Genomic DNA, 17,290 nt, shown 5'->3' with positions numbered 1-17,290 from the left:
CTTCCTCATACAGTAGCTATAAGTAATGCAAATAATGATTGACATTGAAGGAGCAATGGGAAAATCTGCTTAGGAAAAGCATGTGATGAAAAGATTTTGTTGTTATTTTTTCTCAAGTTGTAATTCTAATATAGTGTATTTCTTATAGCAGGATAGAAGTGAAATTTCATGCAAGAAATATAAACACAGTTATATAACTTTAAAGATGAAGATCACTGCTAATTTCATTTCTCTTTTTCTTCTGGTTCAACTTTGATTGCCTTTGCATCTTGCAAACCTGATTGTTATTCTTGCTTTAAGGCAAAGTCATTTCTCTCTGGGACTTCACGTATTTTCCATCTTCAAGTTGTCATTTTATTTTAGGTTGCTTTTTTTCAGTGTATAGTCCTGCAGCTTGATATCAGCATTTTTAACCTGGACAGAGTAGATAAAGATGTGGATTTTAATTGCATCCATTGAAACAAAGTTGGTTCATTAGCATGTGTTAGATGTCTGACTGTCTTCAGGTTTGAGAATGCACATGTTTTACAGCTGAGTTCATCAACTAGAGATATTAAAGTGAATCCATAGTTTACTTGTTCAGGTATAAGAAAGCGTTAGGAAAAGAGAAGATCTTTAATTTACAACCTTTCACACTTTGTCAGTTATGTTTCAGATGCTATCATCTGAATCTCACTTGACGAAAGCTAGACTACTGAAAATCAGCTCCATCTTTCAGCTATCATGCACATAATGATTCATGATGGCTGCTTTGAAAGTAATGCCTCCTGTTATGCTGGAACACAACAGCAGAGGCAGATGTTGATGATATGGAAGTTGATGTTGAGCCTTCCTGCCACTATTCCAGTATATGTTGTTGCCATGTGAAAGATGGCAGCAGAGGGGTAATCTGACAATGTGGTGTCTAACACAGAAGTGTGTATGAAGCAAAAGTGTTTCATTAAACTATCTTGGGCAGTGAAAGTGGCACTTATTGGGATTTACTGGGACTTAACATTTATGGAAACCAGAGAATGGATGGAGCACAGTAGGTGGTGAGTGCTGCTTTTCAGGAGTGGTGACAGCGATAGTTTATCACTTCCACAAGTGCATATTTTTACAAGCATGACATGCAGGCTCTTGTTCATCACTGGCAAAAATGCATAGCTGATAGTGGTGACTATGATGAAAAACACTGCTTCGTAGCTGAGAATTTTCTCTATCAATGGTGTTATTGTGCTCATTGTATGTCTTGTAGTTTCTATGGAAATAAATAGGAGGCATTTCTTACGGAGCAACCTACATACACAAAAAATGATTATATATTCTGATAGTGAATGAAATACTGTTGATAGAATAATTATTGCATGCATGGGTTTAATCTGAGTGAAAGAAAAAGAAGAATATTAAAGGGTACAAACCAGAGATTAAGAGAAACAGTTGTGCATTACACTAAAGAAGGCTGTAAAGCTTGTTAAAAGAAGTTTGATACTTCTTTTACTTTTCTATCTTTCCCTCCTCCAGAAATATGGATTTTCCTTTTTTTTTCTTTTCTGTTTTCCCTTTTTTTTTTTTTTTTCCCCCAGATTCACTGAATTAAATGAACTTTCTAAGTTGCATGATTTAGAGTGTGGTTCAGTTTTTTCCAACTTTCACTCATTTACAAAGTACAGTAGATGTTCTTGTGAATGATCAGATGAATAATCTCCTCTTTAGCAAACATCTTTTATAGTAAAATATACTATATAAATTGGAAAAGAAACATTCAGTTTTTTTCTCTGTTTCAGTGTAGTACTGTTGCAGATTATTCACTTGAAACAGAATTCAATCTTTCTTTTTTCTTTTCTTTATTCCTTATTTTGAATATACTTAATTGTTTTGTAACTGATGGAAAACACACACTCCTTCTATCTAGCTGACAGTATTATCTGTGTTAGGACCATAATGTCTAGAAATAGAACCTTCTGTCAAAAGAATCTCAATAAGATCAAAGTTAAATGTCTCCATATTGATCCTAGCTATTGCTCAGATATGAGGCAGATCCTGAACTTCAATACCTATGAGGCAGGCTTTTGTTTTCATAGTGGTACTACCAGGTTCATTCAAATTTTCTAATGATTAATTGAGTACATGAGGATACTTCATTTCTGACGTTGTTTGCCTGTTCCAGAGTCATTTGGCTGTCAAGAAGTAAGTATTGTCATCAGTATTATAAGCGAAGAATACATAAATATTTAAGAATAGAATAATCAAAAATCTGAATTTGCACAATGGAAAGTGCAATTGTGCTTTGAAACAAACAAACACATGATTATAGTCTTGCTATGAGGACTTACATCAAGTTGATGCACAGTACTTGCATTAAGGCAGATAGGAGAAGAACCCATATATTCCACTTTAAAGGCAAAAATTTCTAACATTTTTACTGAATCTTAATTTGTTGATGGCGAATTAGAAACTGATATATAGTGTAGCTTACCTGAATATAGGTAAGAAAAGGCAATATTTCATGCACAACAGTGAGTAGTAAGCAAAGAAATCTAAGGACGTTGCTTTGCTTGTCTGTCTGAAATGCATGAAGGTTTCCATACAAATACAGGTTTTGCAGTAGAGTTTTATGGGATTTTGATTAATATAATTTCCCATTTGTTGTGCAGGATTACAGCAGTAAATTTGAGATTTTTTCAGGCCAAGTATGTTTTGACAGGTTATAAGAGATAACCAGATAATAACTCTGTCACAGTACTGGGTAAAATATAAATGGCAATAAGATCACTAATATGAACAGAAATGTCATCAATACATGTACTTAACAGTCTACCACAAACTATATTCATGTACATTCACATATACCTGTGTATTTCACTTTAGACAAAACAGTTGATTTGTGTATTATTCTGTGACAGCAGAAGTGGATAAAACTGTTATTTTTTAAAGTTGTAAAATGCATATTTAAATATTGGAAAAAATAAATAAAAGTTTATCTACTTTCTGCTGGAATTAGAAAATATGCATTTCTTTATGCGGTGAGAGGTAAGTTAAGAGTTCTTACATGCATATTACTGGACAGGATTTACATTGCAGGTAGCACACTTTTGTTCCAAAATTTACTGTTTTTCTAAAAATGAATTAAGCATACAGCTTTGTAATTGTTCATTCCCCAGTTCTAGTGGAAAATTGATCACTAATTTATCAATAAGGTATATTAGAATTTTATTTCCTTTCTTCAGTGCTCCCAGTATGCTAAGATGTGAGTCAGGAAAAGAATGAATGACAGAGCTAGCTGGCCAATAAAAAGGAAAAATCTTACTCAAGTACACCATGAGTTGAAAAGAAAAAAAGAAAAGAAAAAAGAAAAGAAAAGAAAGAAAGAAAAGAAAAGAAAAGAAAAGAAAAGAAAAGAAAAGAAAAGAAAAGAAAAGAAAAGAAAAGAAAAGAAAAGAAAAGAAAAGAAAAGAAAAGAAAAGAAAAGAAAAGAAAAGAAAAGAAAAGAAAAGAAAAGAAAAGAAAAGAAGAAAAGAAAAGAAAAGAGGAGAAAAGAGGAGAAAAGAGGAGAAAAGAGGGAAGGGAAGGGAAGGGGGGAAGGGAAGGGAAGGGAAGGAAAGGGAAAGGAAGGAAGGAAGGGAGGGAAGGGAAAGGAAGGGAAGGGAAGGAAGGAAGGGAAGGGAAGGAAGGGAAGGGAAGGGAAAGGGAAGGGAAGGGAAGGGAAGGGAAGGGAAGGGAAGGGAAGGGAAGGGAAGGGAAGGAAGGGAAGGGAAGGGAAGGGAAGGGAAGGGAAGGGAAGGGAAGGGAAGGGAAGGGAGGGGAAGGGAAGGGGAGGGAGGGAAGGGGAGGGGAGGGGAAGGGGAGGGGAGGGGAGGGAGGAGGGAGAGGGAAGGGAGGGGAGGGAAGGGGAGAGGGAGGGGAGGGAAGGGAGGAGGGGAGGGAAGGGAAGGGAAGGGAAGAGAAGGGAAGGGAAGAGAAAAGGGAAGAGAAAAGGGAAGAAAAGGGAAGAAAAGGGAAGAAAGGGAAAAGGGAAGGAAAGGGAAGGAAGGGAAAGGAAGAAAAAAGAAAAGAAAAGAAAAGAAAAGAAAAGAAAAGAAAAGAAAAGAAAAGAAAAGAAAAGAAGAAAGAAAAGAAAAGAAAAGAAAAGAAAAGAAAAGAAAGAAGAAAAGAAAAGAAAAGAAAAGAAAAGAAAAGAAAAGAAAAGAAAAGAAAAGAAAAGAAAAGGAAAGGAAAAAAGCAGGCTGGTACTGTTCTTTCTTAACGGTAACAGCTGGCCACCATCCAAGAATTTCTGTACCATTGTAGGATCTAAATTAGGAGAATTCACCATCTACTTCATCAGAACTATCAGAACTATGAACCTTGGCAATCTGTCTGGTCATTATAGATGCATTCTCAGAGAAGCAGGGGCAGGCAGTGCTCAGCTTTCATTCAAAAGCAGTCAGTCATAGTGCCACTACAATCATCTGGTTATGGATATATGCTAACATAACTACACCTACCAATAAAGTATAAAGACCATTCTTCAGGGCACAATTCAGGAAGAAGTGTTATGCCAAGGGACCTCAGCTAGAACTCCCACTATTGCACCATCAATCAAAAGAGTTATGAGAACATCATCCTGTATGGAGTGTTAATACAGAGATAATACAATTCTGTAATACTACTGCATAGACTAAAAGCAATTTTATCAGTCTGTGTCTGATTATTTCAGCTTATATACATTTGAAATTGAGCACATACAGAATGAATGTTCTAAAAAGCGATTGATAAATTACAGAGAATCTCAATAATCAGAGGTTGGAGAAATTATATATGGAGAAGTCAGAATTTTTTTTTTGTTTTGTTTTATATAGTTGACAGTGAAAAAGAATGTGTTAGCCTTCCAGTACATTAAAAGCTGTTAAAAAGATTATGCCTATCAACCATTTTCCCTTCCTGTGGGGCTCTATAAGTAGAAATCAACTTTTCAGGAAAGAGTATCTATTTTATACTATTGAAAGAATTTTCAAAATATAATGTCATGAATGGAGCAAACTCTGTAGGATGCTTTCTGCAGTCTCTTCAAGCTGTCAAGAACTGCTTACATTAGAGCCTTACTTTAAATGATAAAGTAGTACCAGCTAAAGTGACAATGAATTTTTTGTCAGATCACCACCAAGTTTTTTGTGTTACGACTCTGCACCTATAAATGAAATTGTTTCTCTTTGCTTTAGGATAAACTGGTAATTTTCTGGAAAATAAGGTTTTCCTGAGGCATGTACAGCAATGGGTTTAATGAAAACTATAGTGTAAGCCTGTAATTTGAATTTATTTGCTTCATTCATTTGCTTTGTGCTTGAGGTAAGACATAACATACTACCTCATACAATTTTTTTCTTATTGCAGATAAAGGGACATGTATAGAGTATGGCCTTTAACATTTTGAATTATAAACTTTCCTAACAAAAGTAAAAATTCTGCATACTTTTTTTAAATGTAGGTATTAATTCATTTTTGTTTTAGCTCTGTGTCATATAGTGTTGTACCACTGCAGGGAATTTTTAAAGGAATTTCAGGCTTGAAAATGTTAGTGATTTAATTCAATATTATTTAGGAAAAAAAAAAAATCAAATTTTCTTTGTCAGATTATGTGGAAGGACTCAAGACTGGTATTTACAACGAGAAATACGTGTACAGATTTTAAGTTCATCATACAAGTACTACTGAAAGCAAACATTCTGATTTAAATTTACCATCAATTGCAAAGTTTTTATTGCTTTCTGAGGAAGTTAATGAATACAGATGTGTACTGAGAGGCTCATGTTGGTAACGTTTTTTGGGGTGCTCTTTCTGATCAGTCTCACAAGAACATGAAGTAACATAGGAATGCATGAAATAGATTTATGAGATTAACAACTTTATCCATGTATTAAGCTAGCACTAGAAAACTCACCACAACTCAAAGTTTCATTCAAAAATCAAATTCAAAGCTAAAACCTTTTAAGATCTCTAGAATTTTAATCTGTTCACCAGCTTTCTGTTTCTCATTTTCATTCTTTCTCATTCATTCACTCCCAGCTTTCAAGTGAACAAAGAATTGTGAGAAGAACAGAACTTTGTTGCACAGATGTTTTAAACTACTTTTTTTCGTTAGTTTCTTATATAATACCCACAACAGCTAAAAGAGATGTCTCTCTTGTATGTACCATAGAAAATCTTCAGTAGAACCCATGAATTATTTAATATATCCTTCATATTTTCATATGATATGTATATATATATTTTTTTCAGTTAAAGAAATATTCAGGTTGCATACAGTGATCAGCCTTGAGTACAGGAAAAGAATGATGCATAAAAGTAGTCAGCCCATTCCGTATTTCCTCTGGATTTATTTCATATAAACCTTTAAACTTTGGAAAATCTAGCTGTATTTAAACTGACAGACAATTTAAATTTGACAGACTCATCTTTCAAAATAAATTCACTATGGCCCTGCTTTCCATGCTGTTATGAAGAGTTAAAAAAAGGTGGATGTCAGATTGATGAATTTTGAACATAATTCTGAATTGTTATTGGTTTGTGTAGATGAAGATGAAAGACAAGTTAGAGAGCATATATCAAATATTCCCAACTCTCCCTTTAAAGTCAGTTTCTTTTTATTTTAATGCTTGTAACACACTCAGTCATAAAGATCATAATAGGAGTCATGTTTTTAATTATCAATTATCTTTCAGTGTTAATGGCTAACCTACTATTCATTTATAGACCTTAAACAAAGAACAGAAGTTTGCTGTGAATCAATAAACATAAAAATTGTATTTGGCCCACCACTAGATCAGGCTCCCCAGGATCCCGTCTGGTCTTGAATGCCTCTGGGGATGGAGTACCCATAACTTCTCTAAGCAACCTGTTTCCATGCTTCATCACCCCCTGAGTAAAAAAAAAAAATTTCCTAAAATCTCATTTAAGTCTCCCCTCTTTTAGTTTAAAGCCATTCCCCCTTGTCCTGTCAATATCAGACCATGTAAAATGTTGATCTCTCTCTCCTGCTTGTAAGCTTCCTTCAAGTACAGGAAGGCTGCAGAGAGGTCTCCCTGCAGCCTTCTCTTCTCCACGCTAAACAAGCCCAACTCCCTCAAGCTTTCTTCTTAGGAGAAGTGCTCCAGTCCTCTGATTATTTACCCCATCATTTTGATGACCAACCCTGCTGCTTTCCTTTCTTGATTTCTTACAAACAGATATGGTTTATTTATGCTGTTTCTAAGTTTTGTTTGGACTTTTTTCAAGGATAATGTAGTTAAGGCTTTTGATAGAATTGTATTCCACTGCAAAACTGTCCAGTTTTTAAACCTCAACTGTTCAATTCAGGTGAATGCTAACAATGAATCAACTTGTAGGGTAACATCTTTGTCTATACTCTCTTACAAGTATCTATCCACTATAAATCCATATTAGAGATCACTACTTATAATTGTTCTCTGTTCTGCAGTGGAAAAAATTGATTTTTAGGACAAAAATGTTTAAAACAATTAATTGTTTTGGGAACACACTTGGTGAGGCTTAGAAGTTCTGTCTCCCAGGGAAATTCCTTCAAAAATTAGAACTCTATTAAATCTGGTACTTCTTCAAACCAAAATCTAAACCATAGACTGTTTTTTCTTCAACCACATTTCTCACAGGACTTTAAAATTTTAAACTGCCATTTAGTGTTGCATGAAAGTGAATGGATGACACATTGCCAAATCTTATTCTAAAATGGCCTTCAAAATTTGGGTGTTTTGTTCTGTTTTTTCTTGTAGAATTCTTACATTACAGTCTGTCACACTACTGTTATTGTCTGTGATATTTAGATTCAGATCATCCTGATATTTATGTGTCTTAGCATTGTTGCGAAAAGCACAATTACTTTAAATAGCAACTGCTTGCAGACAGAGCGTTAGCTGAAATGTCTGATGCACCCAGCTAGCCTTTTAGCATTTAAAGCAGTTTTCATCAGCAACTATCAACGCTACTTTTCTATTGAACTAATACTATTATGATTCAGCATTATAGAATCATAGAATGGTTTTGGTTGGAAAGGACTTTTAAAGAGATATTTTCTTTCAGCAAATAGAGGTATTTTCTTTTTGAAGAAAGACTTTGAAAATGAACTCTGATATTTTTGTCTGTAGAGGGCTATTATTATTATGAAAACCAAAGGAAGAAATTTGTCACATGTTACTGTTATTTGTTATTTCAGATTTAACATAATTCATATGCTATTCATACAAGGAATACACTCTCATGGAAGAGAGAGTAAACTAATAATAGGCAGATTCATAATCTGCCTATTATTAGTTTACTCTCTCTTCCGTGAACTGCATTTTGACCTTATAATTTCAGATGGTCTGTAACAGTTAGTTCATGTGTTAAGATTCACCTGAAGGGACTTTTCAGTCAAACTAATGGAACTTTGTAGTGGAATACTATTTCTCTGCCCTTGGCTGTCAGGATTTTTTGTATTTATATGTTCAGATGGAAATAACCTTTCTTCGGCTCTGTTTATGCAACCATCTGTTGTCTGTAACTTGTCAAAGTGTGAATATCCACAAACATTCTTAAGACTCTGGCAGCCACTTAAGCCCCTCAAGTTTGAAATGTTCTCAACATTCTCTTTCTTAATAGAAAAGAAAGCATTTAACTTTGCTTTCACCTTTGTTTTCAGGGAATGCTCAAGCCTCCATAGAAAGTAAAGGTGATCTGCATGTAAGAGTTGTCATGAAAGAAAAGATATGTATGTTTGAGAAGCAGGCTGCAAGAATTTTGTTATCATTAGTTATGTCTTCTAATTGTATTTACTATTATGGTATTTACAAGATTTTATAATATATTTATATGTCTTTTGAGAGCTGAAGTCATGAGGACTCATATATGGCAATTAGGCAGTATAAGATAGGAAAGGTAATAGTAAGAGGTATTCTTGTCATTATTTGTAATTTAATTTTTCTTCAAAATTTCCACTGAGTTCTTTCATGCTTATGTGACTCTTGCCACCAACAGTGACAGGCAAGAAAGCATTAGAAAATTACTGGGGAAAGCTATTTTCTTGTAGAGTCAAGATGGCAAAAAATATCTCACTGTGTACAGGTGTATGTAGTCTGCAGAGGAATAGCTCAGTCCTTGAAACTGGGAACTGAGTGGGTAAGTGGAGGATGAAGACTATGAATTTCACCAAAATCTTGTTGCAAAATTAGTTTGAAAATAAATTAACTCCCTAGTCTGCATTTCTTTAGGAAAATGCCTAAATTAAATGTCACTGTGCCTTACCACCTTCAAATTGTCAGGTTTCCAAACCACATAGACAAGTGAGGAAGACATTCCCCTTAACAGAAGACATTTAAGCACAGTCCAAAGAGCTGAAGTAAAATACATCTAGCAATCACTTTTTAAAAATAGATTTGTAAACATTTCATACTACATTATGGGTGATGTAAGGGTTTTGAGAATTCTTTTTCTGAAAAAAAAAATAATTAATATATAACCTGAAAATAAACTTGCTTTAAGAGCTGCAGACTGGGATTGTAATTGTATATTTTTGAAAAATCTGGATAAAACATTTAGCAGGTACTCTGTCATAGATAATACTGTCTTAACATTTGATTGTCTCAATTATTTGGTTCCTTTCTCCTAGGAATGCTGGTACAAAACATTGTTCTCATCTTTCACAAAGATATATTGTTAGAAATGTTGATATTGTAAGTGTTGCAATCACATAAGCAAAGATCTAGGGGGCAGATAAGAACACATCTTTGAAGACCTCTTGTCCCAGGAAAAATCAAGAGGCAATAAGAATAAAGGATATAATTCCGTCAACAAATACCTCATATGCTATTCCAGAAAATCAAAATTGTATCAGTCCAAAATCAGTTTTTCTTTCTAAAAAATTGATATTTATTTTCACAGTTTCCACTTTCAAATAATGCATACAATGATCTACAGATTGTGTTTATTTTAAAAAATATTTTATTTTGTATAAGCTATCTTCCAGGAATAGTGTTCTGTATCAGCTAGATATCAGAGAAAGTATCCCAGAAAAATTGGAAAATTGATGGAGTGTATGTTTGAAAAGTTAAAAAATGAAGAAAAGACTGATTATAAAAGAGCAGGGATATAAGTTTACCCCAACCTTAACTAAAAAGGATAAATTTTCTACAAATTTCTGGGTAAATCTTTTACATTAGATTATTACACTTCTAGTGTCTGTCCTTTAGTACCTCCCAGTATTGTCTCAAATGGAAACATATTAGCAAGTGTTGTGTTTGGAGAACACACAACTTTCAAAGTTCTTTCATGTTAGTTCTGGTAAAAGTGTTGGCTGCTAAAAATATATATGATGTCTTCTTGCAGGAGATAAAATAAAGCACAACTTTTCTAGCTAAAATACAACTAAGTTACACAGTATCTATATTAATGGTAAAGTGAAATGAGTATGCTGGAGTTGCTTTTTTTACTTTTAGGAGTCCTGCAAAATTTATCACTGATACTCATGATATATTTAGTAATTGCTCTTTCAGTCAGTGGTACAAGGAAGGACATACCTAATTCCTGTATATGCACATTCCTATATAGTGTACACACTATTAGCCTCGTTTTCAAGAGAAAATTAGTATCAATAAACTTTAGCAATAAATTAAACTTTCAAATCCAGTAAAAAGTTGTTACTTTTTTTTTTTAATGGATACAATTAACTAATGTTCATCACCTGCTTCATTGCCTGTTGTATTTTTTTTTCTGTTTATGTAGATCCTTGTTAGAATGTGATTTGTGGACCATTGTTAATCTGTGCTCTCTGATCCACAAACTAAAATAATTTGCAAGAAAAACTAGTTAGGGCTGGCGAAGCTGAAATTGTGCTTGGTCTTTTTTAATAACAAGTGGGCAGAGTGAGAAAGCTAGAGAATTCATGAGCTTAAAGTATGTTTTTTTCTCATTTTCAATTTTGAGGAAACATCAGGTGTTTGGTTGTTTTTTTGTTTTTTTTTTCAGGGATCAGAAAGATAATTCATATTTTTATCAGAAATACTGTGCAATATTCTACTTTCATTGTTGTTTCTTACAGATTATAATCATTAAATTTTATTGAATTTGGCTTAGAGTGATTAATTAAGACATTTATTGAATAACTAGAATGCATTATTACTGAACTGAAAATACATTTTTCTCTGCTAATTAATAAGAATTTGTTACAGACAGAACTGACACTTTTAGTATAATATATGTCAGTGAAACACAAATATTTTTGTATAGCCCCCGTACTATTTTGTATCATCTTCTTTGAATATATTAGACATCTTGCATTCATTTTTTCTTACTAGCTTTCATCATAAATACTAAACATCATATTCAGTCTCAAAAAAAGATTGTAAACATATGTTCTCTTTTGCATTATCATAGTCAGAATTATTTCAACTTGTTAATACAATCTATAGTGTTTTAAAATGGAGATTTCTCTGAATGAAATGTCCTATGTCTTTTAAAATGTATTGAATGAAACCATATCATCCGTATAAATTATCAAACCATATCTTTTAAGTTCCTGCAAACATAATTTTGTTTTATGCATCATAACACTGAATTGAGAAGGAAATTGTATTTTCACAATGCACTTAACAGTTCCTGGTACTTTTTTATTTATCTGTGTACTAAAACTATTTCTCAGATAAATTCAATATTGTACTGAGATATTTCTGAACATGCTAAATGTATTTCATACAAGGGCTGCTCCAAAAATAATACCTCCTATTTTATTATGTTGGCCCACAGTGTCAGAGGCAGATAGAGGTGGTATGGCAATAAAGGTTGAGCCTTCCCATCTTACATTATTGTGTTGCCATGTGACAGACGGCAACAAAGGGGCATTCTGACAAAATGGTGTCTGACATGGTTGTGCATATGAAGCAAAGGTGTGCCACTGAATTCCTGCAAGTGGAAGAAAAAACTGCATCCAGTGACATTCATCAATGGTTGCTGAATGTTAACCAGTGGATGTGAGTACAGTGAGGTAGTGAATGCTGCATTTCAGCAGTGGCTACTTGTGCCATCTTGGCTTGTGTGTATTTTTACAATCACAGTATGCAGGCTCTTGTTCAACGCTGGCAAAAACACATAGCTAATAGCAATGTGTTGAAGAATAATGTTTTACAGATGAGATTTTGCTCTATCAAAGAGTGTTATTGTGCTCTTTGAATCTGTTGTATTTTCCATGGAAACAAATAGAGACATTATGTTTGGAGCAACCAACATACTAGCATCAGAGGAACACTTTATATGTTTTCAGACTGACGTAAAATAGATTAAATATACAAATATTCAAAAACTTGTGTATCTACACTCACTAGATTAATATGTTATTAAAGTCTGTTAAAGAGGAGTTAATCAGGTCATTTGTTATCTATTATAAATTGTCTATTACACATTTATATATAAATATATATATAACTTTAATATATAAATTATAATTATCTATTATAAATTTATATATTTATAAATCTATTATAAATTTATTTATCACAAATTAACTATTATAATTTTTTCTCTAGTGTATCTAGACATATTGGTACTTTTGACCATCCACACCACACCTCTGAATATATAAATACCCATTTTAGGAGAAGATATTAGAAGCCTCACTGTCAGAAAAGCAGTTCTTGTGGAAAATGAAATAAGCTTCTTATATTGAATCCATTGCTGTTTTTAAACATTCTAACTCCTTACATTTTGAAACCCTACAGTTCTAAACACTCTGGCATGCAACAAACAGCAGTTTTACAGTATTAAAGAATTGTATGTTTTTCACTACAGGTGAAGTGTGATCAGTACTGGCCAAGCAGAGGCACAGAAACTTATGGACTCATCCAAGTGACCCTTTTAGACACGGTTGAATTGGCAACATACTGTGTTCGTACATTCGCACTTTACAAGGTATATAATTTCTTTTATTCCTTTTCCCTCTCTGCTTTCTCTTCTCTTCCTTTCCCTTCTCCTCTCTTCTTCTTTTCCTTCTCTCTTTTTCCTTATTTCTTTCTATCTTCCTCCACATACTCCCTTCCTCCTTTCTTTTTCTTCCTACCTTCCCTCCTCTTTTTCTCCTCATTACTCTCATCCCCTCCTTCTCTCTTTTCCCCCAGCAACATGTAACAATTAAACACTTCTACTGTCAGCGTATACTCATATTCCAGCATGATGTTTTGTAGATTAATACAGAAATCTCTTTATTCATTACTTCACTGAGTGAAATATTAACCAAAGTACTAGATCTTCTTGTGATTAATTGCTGCGTATTATGATTAAAGCTCTTACATTGTTTTAGTGATGCAATTTTGAATATAAGAAATTTTTTTCCTCCACATAGCCTGAGTTCAGTTTCTCTCTGGTACCAAATATGATTCAAATTGCCTTCTCTGGTATGTATTCTTATTCAAGTATTTCACTTAATGGCACTGATATCACATAAAATGGCAATTTTGTCATAAAGGGTTTTTTTTGTTTTTGTTTTTTTTTTTCATTTCTTAGAATGGTTCAAGTGAGAAAAGGGAAGTGAGGCAATTCCAGTTCACTGCCTGGCCTGACCATGGTGTTCCAGAACACCCAACGCCATTCTTAGCTTTCCTGAGACGTGTCAAGACCTGTAACCCACCTGATGCTGGTCCGATGGTAGTGCATTGCAGGTAAGATCAGAATGTCTTTTAAATCAAGATTATTGCTTTCTGGTTTATTGCAGATGAAAACAGGATTTTCACTTGTAAAGACTCCTGAGTTTCTCAAAAACATATTTACACTGAAAATAATAGAACAGGATATGGCACGGCCAAGTCAGATGGGCTGAAAATATTTCCTTTGGTTTGTACAAGGGAAATTAATTTTAGAATATCTGAAGTTCTGCAGGGTGAACAGGTGACTTTATTCTATATCTCTATAGATACATTTTTCAGATGATGGCATGAAGAGGAAAGAGGATCCTGCTGGTTTAAGAGGATCCTGCATATTGAAGAAAACATGTTCTGAATAAACAACTTTGGAAATTATGACTTACATTGTGTAGGAAAGTAAATAACATGAAAATTAAGAATGTTAAACTGTAACTTTTACTGAAATAGGTAGAAACTTTGATCTATTTTCAAGGTTAACTTCTTGAGAACTGTGAGGACATGGAATAGCAAAAGCCATATATGGAGAACAGGCTGAACTCAATTCCTGGGAAATGATTGCTCTATGATGTTTGCAACTAGCAAAACATTTGGGACACTACAAAAGATGAATTAATAAACTTTAAAGAGAACAACATCAACTTCTCTTAAAGGTTTTCTAGCAAGGAAACTGAAGACAAGGAGAAGGGGAATCTTTGGAAATATTTGACAAGAGCAAACCTGCTAGAAATATGTAAAATCGTACTAAGATTAGTAGCATACACTTACAAATGCTGATAGAAATAACCTGTCATAACCCACTCAGATTAGGACTATGTTGTAGTAATTAACAATTTATTGTGCTGTCGCATTCAAAGTGAATTCATAAAATTACTGATTTTTGTAGACTTCATTTTTCCATAGAATCACAGAATAGTTTATGTTGGAAAGAATCTTAAAAGATCATAGAATCATAGAATCACAAAGGTTGCAAAAGATCTCCAAGATCATTCAGTCCAACCATCCAGCTCCCACAAATATGTCCCCTCTAAACATGTGCCTTAGAACGACATCTAAATGTTTCATGAACACCTCCAGGGAAAGTGACTCCAGCACCTCCCCAGGCACACTGTTCCAGCACATAAACACTCTTTTGGAGAAGAAATTTTTTCCTAATATCCAACCTGAATACAGGCTGGTGCAACTTTGAGGTCATTCCCTTTAATTCTATCACTAGCTATGCAGGAGAAGAGTCTGACCCCACTTTGCCTCAACCTCCTTTCAAGTAGTTGTAGAGAGCACCCCTGAGCCTCCTCTTTCCCAGACTAAACAATTCGAGTTCCCTCAGCCGCTCCTCATAAGACTTGTTGTTGAGATCTCTCACCAGCTTCACTGCCCTCTCTAGACACACTTCAGGGCCTTGATTTCTTTCTTGTAGTGAGGGGCCCAAAACAACACAGTACTCAATGTGCACCTTTAGCAGCACTGAGTACAGAGAGACAGTCACTTCCCAGCTCCTGCTGGCAACACTGTTTCTGGTACAAGCCAGAATGCCACTGGCCCTCTTGTCCACTGAGCACGCTGCTGGCTCATGTACCACTGAGTATCAACCAATACCCTCAGTTTCTTTTCTTCCACGCAGTCTTCCAACTACTCTGCCGCAGGCCTATAGCGTTGCCTAGAGATGTTGTGGCCAAATTACAGAACCCAGTACTTGGTCTGTTGAACTTCATCCCACTGACCTCAGCCCAGCAATCTGGTCTGTCCGGATCCCTCTGTAGGGCCTCCCTACCCCCAGGCAGATCAACACTTCTTGCCAACGTGGTGTCATTTGCAGACTTGCTAATAGTGTACTCAACCACCTTTTCCAGGTTATCACTAAAATACTGGACAGGAGTGGCTCCAGTACTGATCTCTGGGGATCACCACTCATGACCAGTCACCAGTTGTATTTAATTCCATACACCACCACTTTCTGGGCCCAGCCCTCCAGCCTGTTCTTTACCGATAAAAGAGTGTACATGTCCAAGCCAGAGGCTGCCAGCTTCTCCAGGAGAATACTGTGAGAGACAGTGTCAAAGGCTTTGCTGATTCTAGGTGGACTACATCAACAACCTTTCCTTCATTCTCTCATAAGGCTCACACTAGCCCACCTTTTGAGCTCCAGATCTCTTTGATCACATCTCTTCCTTCTATTTTATCATTTGAACCACTCAGCTTGCCATCATCTGTTACGTTCCTGAAGGTGCACTCAATCCCTTTATATTATATCACTGATAAACATGTTAAAGAGCATCAGTCTCAAGATGGAACCATGGGGAGCACCAACCATCATGGGCCTCCGCCTGGACAGAGCTGTTTACCATACTTCAAACCAATTTTCTACTCACTAAATAGTCCATGCTTCAAATCCATATCTCCCCAACTTAGAAAAAAAGGATGTGATGCGGGACTATGTTAAAGGCCTTCCAGAAATCCAGATTGATGATAACAGTTACTCTTCATCTATTGATATCATTATTCCATCAAAAAAGGCCACCAGATTGATTAGGCATAATATACACTTGGTGAATTCATACTAGCAATTTCAGATCACCTCTTTGGATAGGTTGGCATAATTACCTAAATTCTCTCTGGGCAAAAATATTCAAATTAAGTAAGTTTTTAAGAGTCATACAGCAAGACAGTTGGAAAGATTTAAATGAAATATATCATTTAGTGACATTAATAAACCATTCTTTTTTTTCTGTTATTAGCTAATCATGGAAATTTCAGTTAAATTGGTAATTGGTTTATGATTTTATGTCTGTCGAGTAATTTTTTTCCTATTTCCTATTAATCCGTGTATTCATACACTACGAAACGCATAAGCTGGTAATGAATTTGTCCAAGTTCTGTGCCTTATGTACAACTTTTTGAGATGTGATTCTAGGCACTTCATACAACTCATGCATGATATATCCAGTAGTAACAATTTGTGAGCAGAAAAACTAATGAAAACTGATTCATTGCAAATTTGAAAATTTGTGTCTCCATACTTTAAAAATTTCTACTTTGTTGAGCACAGACAGCCCAAAGTTTTTGAATGTAGTTGATAATTCCTCATTAAATTATTAAAAACATTCTTATAGCAGTAAGGTTTGTGTACATCTCTCCAGTCAGCTCTTGTTTCTTGGGTGAAAATACTTGGTACAGGTAGGTACTATTTCAATTACAGTCTGTTCTATTTAAAACATGAGTGGCCCAACATTTGGCCTACCTGGGCTGCACTGAATTGTCTTTGGCCATGTATTATATATATATAATATAAAATAATAATATAATAATACTATAATAATTATATATATATATATATATATAAAATTTGTATATATAAGTAACAAAACTTATTTTTGTGAAAACATCAAGAAAAATAAGAGAAACAAAAACATAGTGGGATATTTGACCATGTTTTTGTGAAACCAGTTCATCAGTCTGGTTCAGTGGAAGTGGTTGTAATTCTTAGTGAATTCTTAAGACTCTCATCAGGGATTTTTGATGAAATCCTGTGCTTCATTCTTGAAAACATATACGTATATACTTCCAGAAAATGATAACATGAATAACGAGTGACTGTGAAACAAGGGAAGTCTTTCTCTGGTAAGATAGAACTCAAAAACTTCTAATAAATAAACATGATG

The 17,290-nt window shown here is 34.5% G+C and overlaps 1 protein-coding gene across 12 annotated transcripts in view; it reads left to right on the top strand.

The window, feature by feature from the left end:
• PTPRD (protein tyrosine phosphatase receptor type D) overlaps positions 1-17,290 on the top strand; it is a 1,190,026-nt gene that overhangs the window by 1,133,933 nt on the left and 38,803 nt on the right. For all 12 annotated transcript variants that reach the window (XM_085214154.1, XM_085214153.1, XM_085214152.1 and 9 more), the window contains 2 exons: positions 12,787-12,906; positions 13,498-13,652. In XM_085214154.1, coding sequence (XP_085070280.1) covers positions 12,787-12,906; positions 13,498-13,652 — 275 coding nt within the window. The remainder of the gene's footprint in view (positions 1-12,786; positions 12,907-13,497; positions 13,653-17,290) is intronic.

The sequence above is a fragment of the Meleagris gallopavo genome, chromosome Z, assembly GCF_905368555.1.
Source record: "Meleagris gallopavo chromosome Z, MGAL_WU_HG_1.1, whole genome shotgun sequence".
Lineage (NCBI taxonomy): Eukaryota > Metazoa > Chordata > Aves > Galliformes > Phasianidae > Meleagris > Meleagris gallopavo.
The sequence above is the reverse complement of the archived record's forward strand: the minus strand, read 5'-3'. Positions and strand labels throughout refer to the sequence as shown.